Source organism: Anomaloglossus baeobatrachus, chromosome 2 (genome assembly GCF_048569485.1).
Source record: "Anomaloglossus baeobatrachus isolate aAnoBae1 chromosome 2, aAnoBae1.hap1, whole genome shotgun sequence".
NCBI classification, from domain to species: domain Eukaryota; kingdom Metazoa; phylum Chordata; class Amphibia; order Anura; family Aromobatidae; genus Anomaloglossus; species Anomaloglossus baeobatrachus.
The window spans coordinates 396,289,648-396,312,324 of NC_134354.1; the positions used below are offsets into that span (position 1 = coordinate 396,289,648).

The 22,677-nt window shown below is 47.3% G+C and overlaps 1 protein-coding gene across 1 annotated transcript; it reads right to left on the reverse strand.

Moving 5' to 3' along the window:
• Positions 1 to 482: 482 nt before the first annotated feature.
• MYCBP (MYC binding protein) lies at positions 483 to 22,292 on the reverse strand. Its single transcript, XM_075334106.1, has 5 exons — positions 22,179 to 22,292; positions 4,635 to 4,707; positions 4,264 to 4,312; positions 3,167 to 3,296; positions 483 to 643 (listed from the first exon to the last, which is right to left on the reverse strand). The coding sequence occupies exons 1-5, from the start codon at positions 22,191 to 22,193 to the stop codon at positions 599 to 601; spliced, it is 312 nt and encodes a 103-aa protein (XP_075190221.1). The 5' UTR covers positions 22,194 to 22,292; the 3' UTR covers positions 483 to 598.
• Between the last annotated feature and the right edge of the window lie 385 nt (positions 22,293 to 22,677).

A 22,677-nucleotide genomic window follows, 5' to 3' on the forward strand; every position in this document is an offset into this window, starting at 1 on the left:
GCCGCAGGTGCGGAATTTTGCCAGAGGGTGCAGAATGTTCTAAAGAAACGTTTTCCCAGTGCGCACAGACCCTTCGTGCACTCAGGCTAATGTGCAGTTGGCGTGTATGCCTTTGAACCCTTGCTACGTGCACTGGAAGTGATGACTCCCCATTTGGCAAGTCACCTTAACAGAGGCCATTTATTTGCTGCAGGGTCAGGATATCCTGACAACCGGCGGTCAACAGGCGCTTGAACCTGCAGTACGATGAATGAATGGATGGACAGTCATCACTGGTGGCAAGTTCAAAGAAGGTGGAGGGATGAGTTGAAGCAATACAGGCCAGTTAAAGCATTGGACAACTTAGTTGGATGTAAAGTAACTTAAAAAAAAAAAAATGTATAAAATAAAACATTACACTCCCCTCCCATGTATAAATCAATTCAATTTCCACACAATCTAAGGCTTTCAACCTATTTGTATTACTAAGGAAGTCACCAAACTGTTGCTGTAGACATTTATTTCTGACCGGAAGCAAACAGTATGTGTGCCCAAAATATATTAGATTCTAAGGTTATTTACATATCCAGTGTATGAAATCAGAACCATTCTTATTCCATTATTCAGGACGCTTTTCATCTGTATGAGGTTCAAGCTGTGCAAGCTGCAAGAGGGAACAGAAAAAGAATCAGTTACTGCATATGGAAGTAAATGTAGTAGACTTATGGAATGGTAGTCACACAGCACAACCCCCCCTCCTGATCACCCTTTACCACCACTTGGAGTAGCTCACTTCTCACTCCAGCACAGATAAGCAGCTGCAGAACCCACTGACTCATCTCATCTACAGGTAAACAAAGGATTGAGCAAGCTAAAAGCCAATCACACCCTCCCCATTTCCCCGGAGGATAGCAGAGCAAAAACACAAGAGCATATACAGTAGGTGGTATAGAATGAGAAATCTCCAATTTTGACAGAATCCTGGTGTCAAACAGCTTGAAATGATGCAACAGTCCTGACCGGCGTATACCACCACAGGGGTTCTCACCCCTGTAGGACACAGACCCGGTAACCGGAGAACAAATGCCTCCAGAAGAGCCCCTTAGGCTCCAAAAAAAAGCTGAGGCCTCGGGCTAAAAAACCCAATGACCCCAACCTAAAGCTGTCCGTCACTGTGGCATGCCACAGCATTTCTGGGTCAGGAAACCGAACTGATGCGGTAGAGAGGAGCCGCCATTTTATTTTAGTGGGTTTCCTGTCCAAATTGAGGGGGAGGACCCATCTCTGGTGGCGCTGTTGTGGCGACAGGAAAATCTCCAATTTTGACAGAATCCAGGTGTCAAACAGCTTGAAATGATGAAACAGTTGGCCTATTTTATGCCAGTCATTAAGAGGAGCATGCATAATGAGTTTTGTGCATCTAACTTAAAAGGGTTGTCCACTTGCATTCCCAGGGCTCACAGGAGGTTGTTACTAGTGTTGAGCGAGTACTCGCACATTTGTTACGAGTAGCGGACGCAAGCCAAGTACTCACTAAGTAGCGATTAACCCGAAAACTGTACTTTTCGTGCGAGTAATGAATAGTACAGCTTTCGTGTTACTCGCTACTTAGTGAGTATTTCCCATTGACTTACATTGCGCCCACTACTCGTAACGAATATGTGACTAGCGGACAGTACTTGCTAACAGCATAGAGTACGAATAGCTAACTACTCACGCAACGCTAGTTGTTACCACCAGCTTCCTTCTCCCCACCTTCGGACATACAAGCAATTAGCAAGAAGTTAGAGCTGTGGCTGGCCACTCTGTTCTTGGTAATTACGTATTTATACTTCCAAAAGGCAGGGAGAGAGAATATTGAGAGTGGGACTCAGGTGACAACCTCATGTGAGCACCAAGAACAAAAACGCCAACCGTGCTGGCAAGGGAGCAGAATATAAACTTATTTTAAAGGGGGGGGGGCAAACATGGTGAATGAGAAGGGGGTTTTCCAAGTGGCGGATAGCCCCTTTAAGTGTACAGTTCGTCACGGCTGGAGTCTGGATCAGTCAAGAAACGTGTATGGCAAGCTTTATGTTCATTTGGCTGACATTTATCTAAAGTAGCCAACCTTTCCCCCAACCTTTGGAATTGCTTATCCCATGTCAAATTCAGGCTACCCATTTTAATGCATTGTTACTTGATCACAAAAGCAGAGATCTAGGAACAATCAGGCTGTAACCTTTGTACACTGTTGGCAGAATAAATTAACGTTTCTCCAGTGTGTATATGTATATTGCATACCTGTGGTCACGTGACTGCCCGCTGCCAACATGCAGCCTATGGCGAGGATTCACAAGTCACCAGTCAGACTGCAGACTTGTAGCTTAAAGGCCCAGTCACATGAAACAACTTACCAGCGATCCCAACAACGATACAACCTGATAGGGATCGCTGGTAAGTTGCTAGGAGGTCGCTGGTGAGATGTCACATTAAGCGACGCTCCAGCTTACTGCAGATAAGGCACAAGTTGTTCACATGAATGTCTTCACCCACAGTTTTTATTGTCTCCATCCACATTTAATAACCTAATGCTACCAGCCGAAATGTTGGAATTTAAACACGTCCATCACACAATAAAAAGCATTACTAAAAAGTCTTCCATTTTCTCCATTTTTTTGAGTGCCGAAGTATAATCTCTATTGTAGTAATTTATTTTTTTTTTTACTTCTGAGCAACAACTCTACCCTAGAGAGCCAGACCTATCCTCACATTGGCAAAATGTACTTCAGTCCTCTGTGACTATGTATGCCCGAAACTTTTGTACAATTTTTCCAACATTTCAGAGGAACATGCGACTCTGCACTAAGAGGTCGCAAGACAGAAATGAAGAACATTTTCAATTTTGTGCAAGACTTAAGAACCAAGTGTGCCATTCTGATGAAGTCAGGAGACAATTAGGAATGTTAAATCCAAGAACTCAATGTTCAGTATTGTATATTTCTGCTTAGCCACAATATATGAGTGTATAGGTTTTGGAGGTGCAGTCCTCGTCTTTTCTTTATAGCTATACCAATCTTGTTATATGACATTCATGCTATCTAGTGGGGGAAGCTTCTATATCAGGAATGCTCAGCCATTTTGGAGAAAAATACAAATATATGGAAACAGAAAAAAAAAAAAAAAAAAAAAAGACGGAGAAATTAACCTTTGCTTTCAGTTCTTTATTCTCTTCTAGAACGGCCTCATATTTCTGTTTCAGTTCTGCGATTTCCAAGCGTAAAGCCTCTACATCTGGCGTTTCGGGGCCTGCAGCTCCCATGTGCTGTTTTAGAAAGCTGGATTTACTATTAAGGGTACATGCATTGTGATAAATATATATGGCCTCAAATATATAGAATACTTAGACTAGACTCCGGGGGAAAGTGGGGGGGCGGCAGGTTGTGCTGACTCGAGTCACATTTTTTTGTCCACATCAGAGAATGAAATGATAGATCAACTAATTTGTAATGGATTTGTTTTACCTGCATGTAGCTTTTTTCTTTCATAAAGGCAGAAATATATGCAATTTGACTGCAAACTTGACTATTAATGTATAATGCTGCATTTAAAGTCTATGGAGCAGAGTTCCAGCAGTAGGACACCTATTCATCGCTCATGGAGAGGTGATAAGTGTCCTTTGTGGAAAATCCTGCTAACTTCAGCTCTCCAGGCACTCCGTGTTAGCAAGGCATAGGCCTAACACACACGGCATGTAAATCGGACCAAGTGGAATGCGATAAAACATCGCATTCCACTCGGTACAATATTACCCTATGTGCCAGCACACATGAGCTATTATTTTCTCGGCCCCAATCGGACAGAGAAAACAATCGCAGGATGCTGTGATTGTAATGAGACTCTCTCTCACACTCATTCAAGTGTATGGGGAGAGAGAAAGATCACACTGCACTCGCATAACATCGGTGTACCGCGAGGGCAGGGCGATAATGGCAATAGCCAGCTACTGAGGAGAGAGGGAGATAAATCCCTCCCTTCGCTCCTCAGCGCCAGCCCACCCCCCGCAGCTGAGGTCCGATCGCATCTCAGTTGCAGTGACACTTGCATGACACTCAGCTCTGCTGTGCTGCCAGTGTGAGCCAAGTGTTATGCAAGGATCGCATTAGTCCCTGTGTGGCTCCGGCCTTACTGGCAAATACATCTGTCTGGTGTGTAGGCAGCAATTTCAAGATTTTACTGTGTCGTTTGTAAGAAGACTGGGATGAAACGCTTAGTCTAGTCATTTGTTATAGAAAGAAAGGATACTCCAATGCATTATTTGGCTTTTCTGGCTCTTCGTACAATTCAACTAATACTGAAACAGAAAATGAACATCAGTTAGCATTTTAATTACATTTCTGGAACACATTCAGTGTTACTTAAGGGGGTCGTACCAAGTTTAAAAGTTGTTCCCCATCCATGAGATGGAGGATAAGTTCCCAATTGTTGGAGGGGCAGACTGCTGGAAATCCACTAATTCCAAGAACAGGAGGCCGGGAATGGAGTGGATCATGCGCACCACTACTCCATTCATGCTTAATGGAACCGCCGAAGCTTTCCTTTCTGATAGTTTATTTTGTGTATATAGGTTTCCATAGTTTTTATGCTAGAAGACCCCAGAAGTGTATACTGTTCACCTTTAGTGAGCGTGTCCAGCACACCAGCCTTCTCCAAGTATCTTCTGAATTGTTCCCTTTTAGAATCAGCTGCCTAGGAGACAACACAAGTCACATCAAAATATTCTTTGTTTTAAAGCATCATTCCAGCAGGTTGGGTTTTTTAGCGCTGCAGTGTCATTTTAAATCTAACCCCCCTGTCATAGTCACCTTCTGGAGGCTTCCATTTTTCAGTGTTACTCCGGTCCTACAGTGCCACCTTGTCCCTATAACTTATGACAGTCCAGAAGTCAGAGGGTTACATTATAAAATGCAAGTCTATGAGAGCCATAACGATGCTCTCAGACTTACTTTGAGTTGTAACCTCCGGCGTGCTTCGCAGTGACTTAGCCTTAAACCACCACTCCAGAGGTGCAAAATAAAAATCAAAAACACAGAGGCAGGTTCTTGTATTTTTAGTATCGCTTTTCTTCAGTATGTCAATAACAAGTAGTAGAGGAATTACATAAAATAATTTTATAATATATATATTTATTATATAATTATATATACGGTACACACACAAGAATTAAGCAAATGAGTTTTGCTCACATGATACTTTTTATACATGTTGTCCTACTCCAAGCTGTATAGGCTTGAGAGCCAACTACCAATTAAATAAATCAGGTGATGTGCATCTCTGTAATGAGGAGGGGTGTGGTGTAATGACATCAACACCCTATATAATGTGTGCTTAATTAGGCAACTTCCTTTCCTTTGGCAAAATGGGTCAGTAGAGAGATTTGACGGGCTCTGAAAAGTCCAAAATTGTGAGATGTCTTGCAGAGGGATGCAGCAGTCTTGAAATTGCCAAACTTTTGAAGCGTGATCACCGAACAATCAAGCGTTTCATGGCAACTAGCCAACAGGGTCACAAGAAGCGTGTTGGGAAAAAAGGCGCAAAATTACTGCTCATGAATTATGGAAACTCAAGCGTGAAGCTGCCCTGATGTCATTTGCCAATAGTTTGGCCATATTTCAGAGCTGCAACGTTACTGGAGTATCAAAAAGCTCAAGGTGTGCCATACTCAGGGACATGGCCAAGGTAAGGAAGGCTGAAAATGATCACCTTTAAACAAGAAACATAAGATAAAATATCAAGGCTGGGCCAAGAAATATCTTGAGACTGATTTTTCAAAGGTTTTATGGACTGATGAAATGAGAGTGACTCTTGATGGGCCAGATGGATAAGCCAGAGGCTAGATCAGTAAAGGGCAGAGAGCTCGACTCCGACGACAGCAAGGTGGAGGTGGGGTACTGGTATGGGCTGGTATCATCAATGATGAACTTGTGGGACCTTTTCGGGTTGAGGATGGAGTGAAGCTCAACTCCCAGACATACTGCCAGTTTCTGGAAGACAACTTCTTCAAGCAGTGGTACAGGAAGAAGTCTATCGTTCAAGAAAAACATGATTTTCATGCAGGACAATGCTCCATCACATGCATCCAGCTACTCCACAGCATGGCTGGCCAGTAAAGGTCTAAAAGATGAAAAAATATATGACATGGCCCCCTTGTTCACCTGATCTGAACCCCATGTGGTCCCTCATAAAATGTGAGATCTACAGGGAGGGTAAACAGTATACCTCTCAGAACAGTGTCTGGGAGGCTGTGGTGGCTGCTGCATGCAATGTTGATTGTAAATAGATCAAGCAACTGACAGAATCTATGGATGGTAGGCTGTTGAGTGCCTTTGTAAAAAAAGTTGGCTATATTGGTCACTAATTTTTTGGGTTTTGTTTTTGCATGTCAGAAATGTTTATTTCAAAATTTTGTGCAGTTATATTGGTTTACCTGGTGAGGATAAACAAGTGAGATGAGAATATTTTTTTTGAAGAAAAAGACCTCACTCCTTCCACTGTGCAGGATAACTCGTTTATTCAAGTAGGTGCAGGGTAAAAGGCTGGAGGCAACCTGTGAGCCGGCTCCTAAACGACGTCGACGGCCGTTTCGCCTATTGATTAGGCTTCCACGGGTCCACATGTGGAGCTGAGACACCACGCCTTATGTAGGAGTGCGCACGGGTTGCGTCACAAACCACATAAAAACAATGGGGAATGTACGTACATATAAAATCAAGTGGTTGAGCAAAACATTAAAATGCAAATACAAAATAAAGCTCATACACCACAATAGGACATGAGGTAGAACTATAGAGTACTCAAAAAAAAAAAAAAAGTCAACGCGGTCATTTAAACCCAATGCACATATATATTTTTTTTTTACCTTACAGCCAATTCTTGAGGGTGTGTAGGGTTAACAACACTGATTATTCATTTCTTCAACAGTCATGCGATTTGAAAAGTAGGTTACAACAGAGGGGTTATCCCAATAAATTGATTAATACGGATTTTGAGAGTGAAATCCGGTCATGCCCAACCTGCCCAGATCAATCGTATCAATGTCGACAAGAACAATCCTGGGAGATTCATCTTTAGTTTCAAATTTGGACCACTGGATGAGGTCATAAGGAGGACTTTACGGAAAAAATTGGCATATCTTGGAGAAGGATTCTGACTTGACTGAAATGACGAGGTCTAACCCCCTGGTCACGTTCAGACGTAACAACCTGCGGGACATGCTAGTTAGGAACAGACTCACCAACCCCTCTACGAGGCTTGTTCGGTAATTACCCAGGCGGGCATAATTGTGTGGGAACTGTAGGTTCTGTAACCTACATCTTACTGGCTGTTCCCTGCAGGTTGGTCCACACATGCACAAGGTTCACCAATTCATTTCTTGTAAAACTAAGTTTGTTGTCTATGTAGTCTTCTGTAATTGTGGAAGGTTCTACATAGGCAAAACCATAAGATGTTTGTATACAAGATTTAGGGAACACTACAACTCCATTGCATCTGGTAAAGGCTCCCCCAGGTTGATCACTCATGTACGCGATCAGCATGAGGGTAACCCAAACGTCTTGCACGTCACTGGCCTCAAGAAAGTCACCCTTCCTCCTAAAGGGGGTGACTTACACAAACTCTTGTTACAAACAGAGGCCAAATTAAAAATTAACTATGGGGCGCAAGGCGCATTGGGTTTAAATGACAGTGTTGACTTGACGTTTTGTTTATGAGTACTCTATAGTTCTACCTTGTGTCCTATTGTGGTGTATGAGCTTTATTTTGTATTTGAATTTAAATGTTTTGCTCAACCACTTTATTTTATATGTATGTACATTCCCCATTGTTTTTATGTGGTTTGAGACGCAACCCGTGAGCACTCCTACATAAGGCGTGGTGTCTCAGCTCCACATGTGGACCCGTGGAAGCCTAATCAATAGGCGAAACGGCCGTCGTCCTAGTTTAGGAGCCGGCTCACAGGTTGCCTCCAGCCTTTTACCCTGCACCTACTTGAATAAACGAGTTATCCTGCACAGCGGAAGGAGTGCGGTCTTTTTCTTCTCACCCTGCTTCTCGTGGATTCTGCTTTGTGACTAGCACCCCGCTTTGTATTAAGAAGATCTACAGCTTTCCTCCTGAACGTACGCGGTACCGCAGGTAACACGCAGTGGTACAGGACCATTCTTGCTCTTCGTGATATATTTGGTTTTTATTAAGTTGCCTAATAATTCTGCACAGTAATAGTTACCTGCACAAACAGATATCCTCCTAAGATACCCAAATCTAAAAACCCAACTCAGACTTCCAAAAATATTAAGCTTTAATATTTAGGAGTCTTTTGGGTTGATTGATAATATAGTTGTTGATCAATAATAAAAAAAAACCAAAACTCTAAAATACAACTTTCCTAATAATTGTGCACACTGTATACACACACCCCCTATTCCAATCAATAGAAGGAGATGTACAGTAGCTGTAGCGTTAAGAGTTCGCAACTGAGCACATCACCATGGCTGATCGGTTGCCACTTGTCACATGAATAGATAGAATGCTAAAGAATTCTAAACAACGGCCATCAATATAAAAGCCCCAGACAACCCCTTTAACTGAGAATCCATCGACAGCCTGCTGTGACAGGCAAATGCAGTTAGTAAAGGTACCGTCACACTAAGACGCTCCAGCGATCCCACCAGCGACCTGACAGGGATCGCTGGTGCGTCACTACATGGTCACTGGTTAGCTGTCAAACAGGCAGATCTCACCGGCGACCAGTGACCAGCCCCCAGCGACGCGTGGAAGCGATGCTGCGCTTGGTAACTAAGGTAAATATCGGGTAACCAAGGAAAGCACTTCTCTTGGTTACCCGATATTTACCTTAGTTACTAGCGTCCGCCGCTCACACTGCTAGTGCCGGCTCACTGTTCCCTGCACTCCTAGCCAGAGTACACATCGGGTTAATTACCCGATGCGTACTGTAGCTACGTGTGCAGGGAGTCGGCACTGACAGCGTGAGAGCGGCGGACGCTGGTAACAAAGGTAAATATCGGGTAACCAAGGAAAGGGCTTCTTGGTTACCCGATATTTACATTGGTAACCAGTGTCCGCAGAAGCCTGCTCCTGCTCACTGCACATTCAGTTGTTGCTCTTGCTGTCACACACAGCGATGTGTGCTTCACAGCAAGAGAGCAACAACTAAAAAACGGCCCAGGACTAGAGATGAGCGAACCAGTCCCGGTTCGGCTCGAGGTCGGTTCGACGAACGGAGGTCCCGTTCGAGTTCGGCTCGTCGAACCGAACTCGAACTGCATAGGAAACAATGGCAGGCAATCACAAACACAGAAAAACACCCTCAAAAGGTGTCCAAAAGGTGACAAACAACTCACAACACAACACAAACACATGGGAAAGTGACAAGGACATATACTCATGCGAAAACAAAAGAGCTGGACAAGGAAAAAGAGGAGGACACACAGATATAGGCATGGCACGCCCCTCTAAAATCATGTAAAACACCGCAAGGTGACTCCAAGCGTAGTCTCCCTTTTTTCTAAAAATTGTGCCCCACACACACCCACCCCTTCAGTGGCAGCACTTGTGCCCTAGTTGTACACTTCACAGCTAGATTTGCATCAAGCACATTGAAAAATACGCTATTCTTAACCGTCCCCAGGATGACACCGGGGTAGGTAGCAAAGTCTTTCCTGATCCCAGCTCTGTTCATCTTGGCTTCTTTTAAAAACACATCAAGCAAGGGTTACTCCAAGCGGAGTCTCCCTTTTTTACAAAAATTGGGCCCCACACACACCCACCCCTTCAGTGGCAGCACTTGTGCCCTAGTTGTACAATTCACAGCTAGATATGCATCAAGCACATACCAAATCCACAAGCATTTACTCTCCCCAGGATGACACAGGGGTAGTAAATTCCTTCTGGATCCATGACTTGTTCATTTTGATGAACGTCAGTCTGTCCACATTGTCACTGGACAGACGCGTGCGCTTATCTGTCAGCACACACCCAGCAGCACTGAAGACACGTTCAGAGACAACGCTGGCAGCTGGACACGACAAAATCTCCAAGGCGTAACTGGATAGCTCTGGCCATTTTTCTAGATTTGAAGCCCAAAATGAGCAAGGCTCCATTTGCAAAGTCATGGCATCGATGTTCATTTGTAGATACTCCTGTATCATCCTCTCCAGCCGTTGACTATGTGTCAGACTTGTTGTCTCTGGTGGCCTTGCAAAGGAGGGTCTAAAAAAATTATGAAAAGATTCCATAAAATTGCTGTTACCAGCACCAGATACGGTCCTACTGGTACGGGTAGACTGTTGAAGATGACGAGACCGTCCCATGTTTGTCAAGTTACAACTGGGAGATTCACTCCCTGCACCTGCACGGTTGTTTGGTGGAAAAGCGGATCTAAGATCGAGTAACAGCTTCTGCTGATACTCCTGCATACGTGCGTCCCTTTCTATGGCTGGAATTATGTCACAAAATTTGGACTTGTACCGGGGATCTAATAGTGTGGCAAGCCAGTAGTCATCATCACTTCTAATTTTGACAATACGAGGGTCATGTTGGAGGTAGTGCAACAAGAAGGCACTCATGTGTCTTGCGCAGCCATGCGGACCAAGTCCACGCTGTGTTTGTGGCATAGAGGTGCTAACCATTCTTTCTTCCTCTGACATCTCCCCCCAACCTCTTTCAACTGAAATTTGACCAAGGTCTCCCTCACTCGCTGAGTCTTCCATGTCCATGGACAGTTCGTCCTCCATTTCTTCATGTCCTCCTGCACCTTCCTCAACATCTCGCCTGCTACCATGCGCCCTTGTTGATCCCTGTCCCCCATGCTCCCATGCCTGGCGCCTTGGTGATGATGAACGTCTGGACCTTGGTGATGTTGTTGTGTCTTGCGCATATGAATCCTCCTGTAGTTCATCCCCTTCCTGTTGTCCCACCCCCTGACTCCGAATAGTGTTTAGCGTGTGCTCCAGCATGTAAATGACTGGAATCGTCATGCTGATAATGGCATTGTCAGCGCTAAACATATTCGTCGCCATGTCGAAACTGTGCAGAAGGGTGCATAGGTCCTTGATCTGAGACCACTCCATCAGGGTGATCTGCCCCACCTCTGCATCACGTTGGCCCAGGCTATACGTCATGACGTATTGCACCAGGGCACGGCGGTGCTGCCACAGTCGCTGTAATATGTGGAGAGTTGAATTCCAGCGTGTCGCCACATCGCATTTCAGGCGATGAACCGGCAGGCCGAAAGACTTCTGGAGCGATGCAAGTCGCTCAGCTGCGGCGCTTGAACGGCGGAAGTGAGCAGACAGTTTTCGTGCCCTGTTCAGAAGGCCATCTAGGCCGGGATAGTGTGTTAAAAATTGCTGCACGACAAGGTTCAACACGTGAGCCATACAAGGTACGTGTGTCACCTTGCCCAGGCGAAGGGCCGCACCCAGGTTTGCAGCATTGTCGCACACGGCCTTACCAGGCTGCAGGTTGAGTGGAGACAACCATTTATTAAACTCGGACGGCAGAGCTGACCACAACTCCTCAGCTGTGTGACTCCTATTCCCAAGACATGTCAAGGTAAAGACCGCCTGATGCCGTTGCGCTCTGCTGCCAGCATAGTAATGAGGGGTGCGTGATTCCTTCTGCGCAGTGAGAACGCTGGTGGCCTGACCAGGCAGGCTTGGGGCGGAGGTGGAGGACCCAGATGAGGTGGAGGATGCAGAAGCAGTGGCGGAACTTGGACAGACAGAAGATTGACACACAAGTCGTGGGGACGGCAAGACTTGTGCAGCAGACCCTTCACCATCTATCACCATAGTTACCCAGTGCCCAGTGAGCGACATGTAACGTCCCTGTCCATGCTTACTGGTCCAAGTATCGGTGGTGAAATGCACCCGTTCACACACAGTTTCTCAAGGAAGCGGTGATGTTGTGTGCGACATGCTGGTGTAGCGCGGGCACACCTTTCTTAGAGAAGTAGTGGCGACTAGGCATCTGGTACTGGGGCACAGCGATAGACATAAGGTCTCTAAAATCCTGTGTGTCCACTAGGCGGAAAGGCAGCATTTCGGTAGCCAACAGCTTACAGAGGGATAGAGTCAACCTCTTAGCTTTGTCATGGGTCGCAGGAAATGGCCTTTTATTTGACCACATCTGAGGGACAGAGATCTGGCTGCTGTGTGTAGACGGTGTTGAGTAGGGTGTCCCTGGAAAAATGCAGGTTTGTGAGGAAAGTGCAGGCGGAGACATGATGTTGCCTTCATCCAAAGTTGGTGCTATCGATGTCTGAGAGAGCTGTACACACTCACTTGTTTCCCCTTCCAAAACAACTGACGACCTACCAAGCAAACTGCCTGTTGCGGTTACAGTGGTGGAAGTTGTGGGTGGAAAAACAGGTGCGACAGCTGTCCCCACAGTCCTAGAAGATGACGAGCGCGCGGATGCACTGGAAGGGGCAGGCGGTGGATGGTTCGCTCCGCTAGGCCGCATTGCAGCACGGTGAGATTCCCACCGGGCCATATGATATTTATTCATGCGACGATTCATGGAAGAAGTTGTCAAACTGCTGAGGTTTTGACCTCTACTAAGAGAACCATGACAAATTTTACAGATCATATAATTTGGGCGATCTTTTTCTATGTTAAAAAAGGAACAGGCTAGGCAAGGCTTAGAGGCCATGCGACCTGTTGATCCACCCCGAATAATGCTCAGAGGCAGAGTGGTGGCTGAGGATGCAGTTGTAGACGTGCTACCAGTACTCCGACTCTGTCCAGGAAGGCGCAAGGTAACTTCGTCATCGTTGCATCCTCCTCCACCACCTCTGTTGACCTCCTTGAGTGCCTGACTGTGGGTTGACAGTAGGTGGGATCTAGAACTTCATCATCAATTGTTGTGTTTGCACTCCCCTCCCCCTCAGACCGAGCCTCTTCTTGCCCTGACCGAATATTTAAGTTGTCATCCCAATCGGGTATCTGCGTCTCATCTTCATCAGTATGTTCCTCATTGTCTATAACCACAGGTGTTAGTTTGTGACAAAGGGTCAACATTATGCTCAGAAACTTGGTCCTCACGGCCTGAATCAGTCACAAAGGTTCTGGACATCACTGCAGACCATTTCCTGTTCTGTACTCACTGTAGCTTGGGAGCAGACCTCTGATTCCCAGGCTATAGTGTGACTGAACAGCTCTGCAGACTCAGCCATCTCAGTTCCACCATACTGTGCAGGGCTGATGGAGACTTCAGAGCTGGGAGAAAGCAAGTTTGATTGGGATGACAACTCAGAGGACTGGTGTTTTTTGGATGCGGTAGTTGAGGTGGAGGAGAGGGCACTTGTTGGACCACTTGAGATCCATTCAAGCATTTTCCTTTTTTGGCCATCATCTACCTTTGTTCCTGTTCGTGTCCGTAAAAAAGGGAGCACATCGGATTGTCCACGGTAAGTAGTAGACATCTTACTTTTGCTGGTAGATGGTCTCTCTTCAGCAGATGATAATGGAGCTTTGCCACCTTCCCCACGGACAAAACCTTTTTTGCCTTTTCCACCACGCCTCTTCCCCTTTCCACCAGCATCTGTCATTTTGCCACTCATGTTGATTGCGACAAGATTGGACTGAAAATGTGGTAGTAAAAATTGAGAGGTGGTGTAGATTGCAGTGGTGGTCTAGCTTTATTAACAGCAGAATAATAAAGAATAAATATCCCTGACAATGCAACTACGGCCCTTAAACTGGCAGCAAAAATTGCTAGTATAATGGCTTAGTTATAATGAGTTGGAGTGTGCAATGCAGGCAGAGGTGCTGCAAATGTCTTTGCACTAGTGGGACTATAGCAAAGTCCAATAGCCACGTTTAGGAAGCCACTAGGTACACTGAGTGTTTGCTAGTATAATGGCTTAGTTATAATGAGTTGGAGTGTGCAGAGGACAGGAGGGTACAGTGCCAGGATTGTGGGGCTCTGGGTAGAGGAAAGGAAGCCTGCCTTTCTATTCCCTCCTAATAGGGAAATGCAGGGAGGAAATCCCTGACCTTTGCTACACAGACGCTGTCGCTGTTTTCAGGACCTGTCACCTATGGCTCTGACCCTACCGGTTTGAGCCCTTAAAAGGACTGATAGAAAGTGCTCTCCCTAAGCTGTCCAGCGCTGTGTATGGAGCGCATACAGCTGTATCAGCGATAGGACAAAGGACGGAGCTGCGACAGTGATGTCTGACACCAAAGACGCAGAAGAGATAATGGCGTCCTGGAGGAAAATGTCCGGTTTTATAATGCAGGGACATGTGACATGGACATCCTATCACACATGCCGTTGCTTCTCTGGCTAAAAGTCCACTTAGCTGTGTGTGTGTCTGGGATTGGCTGACATGCTGGCCCGCCCCACAAGACGCACGCGCTTAGGGAAGGAAGACAAGGAAAAAAAAAAAAAAAAAAAATGGCGATCGCCATTATAGAAACAGCAGTGATCTGAAGGCGCTGTTCCCGCACACTATACACTGAAATGTCATAATAGTGTGATTCACAGAGTAACTTACACTATTACAGCGGAAACCAAGCTAGGAATTAGCTGTTTTTTTGCTGCTAGAACCGTTCTCGAACGTTTCTAGAACTATCGAGCTTTTGCAAAAAGCTCGAGTTCTAGTTCGATCTAGAACAGGCCCCAAAATCACTCGAGCCTAGAACTGGAGAACCTCGAACCGCGCTCAACTCTACCCAGGACATTCAGCAACAACCGGTGACCTCACAGCAGGGGCCAGGTTGTTGCTGGATGTCACACACTGCAACATCACTGCTACGTCTCAAACGTCGTGCCTCAGCAGCGATGTTGCTTAGTGAGACCTGGCCTTAACACTTCTGTCATCATTTTCTGAGATCCTCTCAGTTGATTTAAGAACACAGCTCATATCAAAGTTGAATGTGCAAGGAAACACAGCTTGTAGAAAACAATATTGTGCAAAGCTTTTAATTAAAAGCCCATTTAAAAATTTCTCTATAGATTGACAACCCCTTTATGGCACAGCTGATAATTCCATCACCTATGCAACACCAAGGAAATCCTGAAAACATGCACTGTTGCTGGGCCTGGAGGACTGGAGTTGGGGGGAACACTGCCTTGAATTGGTAAAGTGGCAGGCGCACGAGTTGTGCACAAGCATCCTCCTCCACTTGATTTCTCACCTAACGCTTCAAACTGTCAAATAGGAGAGAAATGGCCTCTTAAGCTCTCCCCAGGTCACCCGCCTTAAAGGGAAGGTATCGCGTTTTTTTTATTTTTGTATTAAAAATAGTGATTATGAAAGCAAGTATTTCTAATACAAAATGAAAATCGCAGCTTTAGTTTTTATGTAATTCTTATTTTACTGGAGGCACTGGGGGCTGCCATGCTGGATTTGCCTTGTGTGTAATGACAGTAACGCCTTCCTTTATGGCAGCCCCTGTGCATAGACTGATAGTCGGGCTCCGACCCCATGCCATACGTTACAGTGGGCGTCTGCTGTGACAAGGACGCGCCCCCTGGGCTGTCCAGAACACAAGAGGGAGGAGTTCAGCACCATTATTGTGGAGCTCACAGCGTGTGCTGTTTGCTCCACTTTACCCCTGTCAACCGCCGGGATGTGTGAGTACGGGCCGCCTCCCCTCCTTACTGTCTCCGATGACATCCCATCCTTCCGTTCTCCCCAGCCCCTGCTCTGCCCCAGCTACTGCCGCCGTTACCGTCCCCAATGACGCCCCCCTCCCTCCGTTCTCCCAAGTCCCCCCTCTGCGCGCGCGTGCGTGTCACAAGGGCCCCATCAGGGGTGATTGTGTGTATGTGCACGCGCGCGCCACTGCATGTGAGTACCTGTGTGTGTACCGGTGATTCTGTCTGCTGAGCCGTGTATCTAATCCTCTGTGTGATACTCCTGCTGTCCTTGGTGACATTTTAGGGTACCTTCACACTTTAGCGATGCAGCAGCGATCCGACCAGCGATCTGACCTGGTCAGGATCGCTGCTGCATCGCTACATGGTCGCTGGTGAGCTGTCAAACAGGCAGATCTCACCAGCGACCAGTGCCCAGCCCCCAGCGACGTGCAAGCGACGCTGCGCTTGCACGGAGCCGGCGTCTGGAAGCTGTGGACACTGGTAACTAAGGTAGACATCGGGTATGGTTACCCGATGTTTACCTTAGTTACCAGCGCACACCGCTTAGCGTGTGGAGGGAGCAGGAGCAGGCACTGGCAGCATGAGAGCTGCGGAGGCTGGTAACGAAGGTAAATATCAGGTAACCACCTTGGTTACCCGATGTTTACCTTGGTTACAGCTTACCGCAGGCTGTCAGACGCCGGCTCCTGCTCCCTGCACATTCAGGATTGTTGCTCTCTCGCTGTCACACACAGCGATGTGTGCTTATCAGCGGGAGAGCAACAATAAAAATAACAAAAAAAAAAAAACGAACCAGCACTGTGTGTAACAAGCAGCGATCTCACAGCAGGGGCCAGATCGCTGCTCAGTGTCACACGCAGCGAGATCGCTAATGAAGTCACAAAAAACGTGACTCAGCAGCGATCTCAGTAGCGATCTCGCTGTGTGTGAAGCACCCCTTAGGCATTTCTGGTCACCATGGAAATGGCTGTGCATTGTGTCCTTACATGTCATTCTCTGTTATCTGTTGTAAACACTCAGATTAGGAGGGGGGAGGCGACACACACAGGAGAGCAGACTCCTCCCACTTTACGGCAGGCTGTAATCTGAGCTTTTTATACAGTGGAAATTCAGTAGGATTTCAGAAGCTGCTCCCCCTAGTGTTTAACAGTGGAAAATATCAAACTTTAATTTTTTTTTTATATTTTGCACAATTAAAAAAAAATAATTTAAACAAAACATTTAAACATTTATACATTTTTTTCAGTTATTTTTTTGACGATACCTTCCCTTTAACCCTATTAGAGCGCCATCCCCCCTCCCCCCTTAATCGCTGAAAATGGTGAGCGCATGCACACTGCGCAGAGAGCAGTCTCATCTGGCACTCTGCAAGGAGTGCGTGTGCGGTGACGTCAGTGAGGTTACCACAGGTCACACTGCCCTCTGTGTGAGCCTGAGTGTGATCTGCAGTAACCTCTTTAAGGACACTGCAGACACTCCTCAGCTGCACTTCCAGTATAAGGGGATGTGTTCTCTGAGCGTGCCACCCACGTGCTGGAGGACGAGTCATCGTGGATTTTGGCAGACCTGGATTAGGGATTTTGCAGGGAAATAAAATAAATTGGTGAAAAAGACATTATACATCTCGCAGGTTCGCTTTTGGGGAGTATGTTAGAATCCCCGGATTTTTTTAAATTTATCTTTGTTTGGGAGGGGGGGTGGGGGGGGGTTATTGTGAGAAAAAAAAACATAAGTAACGGAGTGTTTTCTCCTTTTTTCTGTGTTACTAAGGTTGGGTATCCGATAGACACCTCTACATTACTAACCCCTTGGGCTTGATGCCAGCTGACATTACACAGCTGGCATAAACCCCATACCGCACCAGGGCAATGGGATGAGCCACTTCTGGAATGGCTGCAGATTGCCATGGGCCTCACCAGGCTGAATACCAGCCATAGCTTTACCTTGGCTGGTGATCCAGTTTGGGGGGGGGGGGGGGGATAAGGGGGAAGCACTTTATTTTAAAATAATTTATCTAATATAAATTGAAAAAACAATGTGTGTTTTGGATTACCTACCAGTGTGCCATCTGCCCAGGTACCTGCACACACAGGCATCCTGTCACATGCCTTGAGTGTGGCAGGTGGAGAGCAGTGCCATCTGCCAGAGAACATGCACATACAGCCCACCCCAGTCCTCCTAACCGTAGGCCCTCTGCCCAGGTGCATGTGTGTCGGGCCTGAGGCTTCAGTCGCCACAGGGTACTGTGTCTGAACTGGGTGCAAAAAACCTAAAAAAAAACATCACTATGGGGAGATAAGGTATGCACACCAGTGACTATGGAAGGGGAATACATGGAAGCAGAAACTGCTGTGTGAATACTGACATGAAAAATTCAATAGCTATTTGTATGAATGAAATGTGAAAAATGGAACCTGCATTACTGCCATGAATATATGAATAAAGAGAAATTTAGCTACTGAATTGATCAATGCAATAGAGCCCCAACACTACGCCAAAGTATTTCTCTACGTTGGGGTCCCTAGCTTGTGTGTGTCCTCTCATGCAGTTAAAAAAACTTACCGTGTATGGGAGGCTGAGACCCAGGCTATATATACGATGTGGATTGGCAATAGGTGTGTATGGGGAGGGTTCACAAACGAAAAACTACTAACATTAAGGAATAACGTTTGGAACTCCATTCTATGTCTGAACTGGGTGCAAAAAACCTAAAAAAACATCACTATGGGGAGATAAGGTATGCACACCAGTGACTATGGAAGGGGAATACATGTAATAGCAGAAACTGCTGTGTGAATACTGACATGAAAAATTCGTAGTGTTGGGGCTCTATTGCATTGATCAATTCAGTAGCTAAATTTCTCTTTATTCATATATTCATGGCAGTAATGCAGGTTCCATTTTTCACATTTCATTCATACAAATAGCTATTGAATTTTTCATGTCAGTATTCACACGGAAGCAGAAACTGCTATGTATTCCCCTTCCATAGTCACTGGTGTGCATACCTTATCTCCCCATAGTGATGTTTTTTTAGGTTTTTTGCACCCAGTTCAGACATAGAATGGAGTTCCAAACGTTATTCCTTAATGTTAGTAGTTTTTCGTTTGTGAACCCTCCCCATACACACCTATTGCCAATCCACATCGTATATATAGCCTGGGTCTCAGCCTCCCATACACGGTAAGTTTTTTAACTGCATGAGAGGACACACAAGCTAGGGACCCCAACGTAGAGAAATACTTTGGCGTAGTGTTGGGGCTCTATTGCATTGATCAATTCAGTAGCTAAATTTCTCTTTATTCATATATTCATGGCAGTAATGCAGGTTCCATTTTTCACATTTCATTCATACAAATAGCTATTGAATTTTTCATGTCAGTATTCACACAGCAGTTTCTGCTTCCATGTATTCCCCTTCCATAGTCACTGGTGTGCATACCTTATCTCCCCATAGCCACAGGGTACTGCACCTCACTTAAGGTGTGGTACTCATCCTGGATCCAGAGGAGGTAGTCAACGATCCACTACACACAAAAAACTCATACATACAAACAGGTTGCCCTCCCCATTGGGGACCGGGCTAGGGTCGGGTGTTAAGGTAGTCACCAAACATGGGGGGGGCTATCACCCACTAGTGACAGGGACCCGGGGGAGGAGCGGCCACCAGGGGGAGTTAGGAGCTAACGTTGAAGTAGAGAGTTCTCCAGCAGGAGAAGACAGGAGCGAACTGGTTTCTCGGAAGCTAATGTGGGATGTAGGAGACAATACGGTTGCCGAGGGGAGAGCTTCATTGCTCCCTCAGGACGGCGCACCTCAGGGTGCAGAGCCCTAGGTTGGAACAGACTTCACATTGTATCACCAGAATCTGCACGACAGGGGGATTGTATGTCCCTCTGGCCCCCACAAGATGCCGGAGCACAGTGGCACACAGGGTCCAGAGTCGTGATCAAGGTCAGGCCCCATCACAGATACGCGTCACCTGGACACGGGATGGGAGTCAACACAAGAACCAGGGTCCCCAAGCAGCTTCAGGCCACAGGGATCCATCTTTTAAAAGCATAAAGGAGGAAGGGCCCACAGAGAAACGTATCTGTTTTGACCTCCAAAGGATCCGGGATCAGCTGGGGCCCATGACGGCAGAGACCAGTACTCTGAGGGCAGCACTTAAACTGTGAGGAGAAAAAAAAAAGAAGAAGACGACCTGGACCCGTAGCAGCTGACTCAGCCATTTTATTACCGGCACCTCGCACTTCGGCGCCAACAGCCACTACTACCTCAATCATCCTCCCTGGGGCCCGCTCCACCTGTGTGGACAGAACCACCCTTGCTGCGACACCATCCGCCCCGGAGGCCAGCAACAACAGCAGCAGCGGCTAATCCCTGGCCGTGTACCACAGGTGGCGTCACAAGACAACTACAACTCCCCTTAGCCACCATCATGCCACCATTCCCATTCTCCATCCACCCATCACTTTTTGTGGGCACCTCGGGGTCACGTAACTGGGCAGGGCCAACCCGTGAGATCCCCTGACCCTTCACCAGCCCAGTGACAAGTACCCCCCCCCCCCCCCAGGCCCCGTGGGGAGCTCCACATGCACAAACAGGCACCCTGTCACATACCCTGAATGTGGCAGCTGGAGAGTCGTGCCATGTGTCCTGGTACATGTGAATACAGCCCTACCTAAGTACAGTCACATATAGGCACCCTGTCCGGCAGGTGGAGAGCCGTGCCATGTGTCCTGGTACATGTGAATACAGCCCTACCTAAGTACAGTCACATATAGGCACCCTGTCCGGCAGGTGGAGAGCGGTGCCATGTGTCCTGGTACATGTGAATACAGCCCTACCTAAGTACAGTCACATATAGGCACCCTGTCCGGCAGGTGGAGAGCGGTGCCATGTGTCCTGGTACATGTGAATACAGCCCTACCTAAGTACAGTCACATATAGGCACCCTGTCCGGCAGGTGGAGAGCGGTGCCATGTGTCCTGGTACATGTGAATACAGCCCTACCTAAGTACAGTCACATATAGGCACCCTGTCCGGCAGGTGGAGAGCGGTGCCATGTGTCCTGGTACATGTGAATACAGCCCTACCTAAGTACAGTCACATATAGGCACCCTGTCCGGCAGGTGGAGAGCGGTGCCATGTGTCCTGGTACATGTGAATACAGCCCTACCTAAGTACAGTCACATATAGGCACCCTGTCCGGCAGGTGGAGAGCGGTGCCATGTGTCCTGGTACATGTGAATACAGCCCTACCTAAGTACAGTCACATATAGGCACCCTGTCCGGCAGGTGGAGAGCGGTGCCATGTGTCCTGGTACATGTGAATACAGCCCTACCTAAGTACAGTCACATATAGGCACCCTGTCCGGCAGGTGGAGAGCGGTGCCATGTGTCCTGGTACATGTGAATACAGCCCTACCTAAGTACAGTCACATATAGGCACCCTGTCCGGCAGGTGGAGAGCGGTGCCATGTGTCCTGGTACATGTGAATACAGCCCTACCTAAGTACAGTCACATATAGGCACCCTGTCCGGCAGGTGGAGAGCGGTGCCATGTGTCCTGGTACATGTGAATACAGCCCTACCTAAGTACAGTCACATATAGGCACCCTGTCCGGCAGGTGGAGAGCGGTGCCATGTGTCCTGGTACATGTGAATACAGCCCTACCTAAGTACAGTCACATATAGGCACCCTGTCCGGCAGGTGGAGAGCGGTGCCATGTGTCCTGGTACATGTGAATACAGCCCTACCTAAGTACAGTCACATATAGGCACCCTGTCCGGCAGGTGGAGAGCGGTGCCATGTGTCCTGGTACATGTGAATACAGCCCTACCTAAGTACAGTCACATATAGGCACCCTGTCCGGCAGGTGGAGAGCGGTGCCATGTGTCCTGGTACATGTGAATACAGCCCTACCTAAGTACAGTCACATATAGGCACCCTGTCCGGCAGGTGGAGAGCGGTGCCATGTGTCCTGGTACATGTGAATACAGCCCTACCTAAGTACAGTCACATATAGGCACCCTGTCCGGCAGGTGGAGAGCGGTGCCATGTGTTCTGGTACATGTGAATACAGCCCTACCTAAGTACAGTCACATATAGGCACCCTGTCCGGCAGGTGGAGAGCGGTGCCATGTGTCCTGGTACATGTGAATACAGCCCTACCTAAGTACAGTCACCTATAGGCACCCTGTCCGGCAGGTGGAGAGCGGTGCCATGTGTCCTGGTACATGCACATGTCCAGGTGGCTCCACACTGTGGCGCATGGCTATGTAGGACCTGGGCCCCCCAGAAGGACTCCTCTATACACCCCCTGTGCTGGGTTTCCATCAGACACATTGCATGTATGAAGTATAACTCTAGACGTGATACCACGGCGGTGACCTGTGATATACCTGTATCTGAGCCACTTACACACATGGGCAATGCTGCAGTGTGCACCTAGACTGAGGGTCTCCAGGCAGCTGACAGAAGGAAGCCCACCACTAATACCCCTACCCGCCTCCTCCCGTCTCACCTTGTAGGTCGCCATCGGCTCTGCTGTAGCTTCAGGTTTGTTCACCAACAATCACCCCAGTAACCAACTAGGAGGGTGAACACGCATGCGCAGTTATTAGCGTCCGGTACAGAGGGTGTGTTACTGACGCATGCGCAATTAGGCGATCGAATAGCTCATTACCAGCTCAGCTGTGAAGCGAGCGCGCACTGGGTTGTCTGATTACAAGATGGAGAGACATAAGAAGGCGCAGACTGCCTGACATTGTGCCGCCATTGTGTACCGCACCGGGCGTTATATCCGGCGGCTGCAGTATAGCCTGCCTGGGGCAGAGGCAGGACACATGGCCCCGGGGTATCAGGGCTGACCACCTGGTGCTCACACAAGCACACCTGTCATTCACCCTAATGGCCGCTGCACACCTGCCTGGCTCTATACTGTGGACAGATGAGCCCTGTAGATTATGGAGTAAGAAGGCAATGCGTCCCAAAATGTTTAACCCGTGCAATACCAGGACACT

Excerpts from the sequence above, each read along its gene's own strand:
- MYCBP (XM_075334106.1), bottom strand. Across the intron at positions 4,313-4,634 it reads GCTGGACACGCTCACTAAAG|TATTAGTTGAATTGTACGAA; the intron begins GTGAACAGTATA and ends TTTCTGTTTCAG. Across the intron at positions 3,297-4,263 it reads AAGCCAAATAATGCATTGGA|CTTTCTAAAACAGCACATGG; the intron begins GTATCCTTTCTT and ends TAGTAAATCCAG.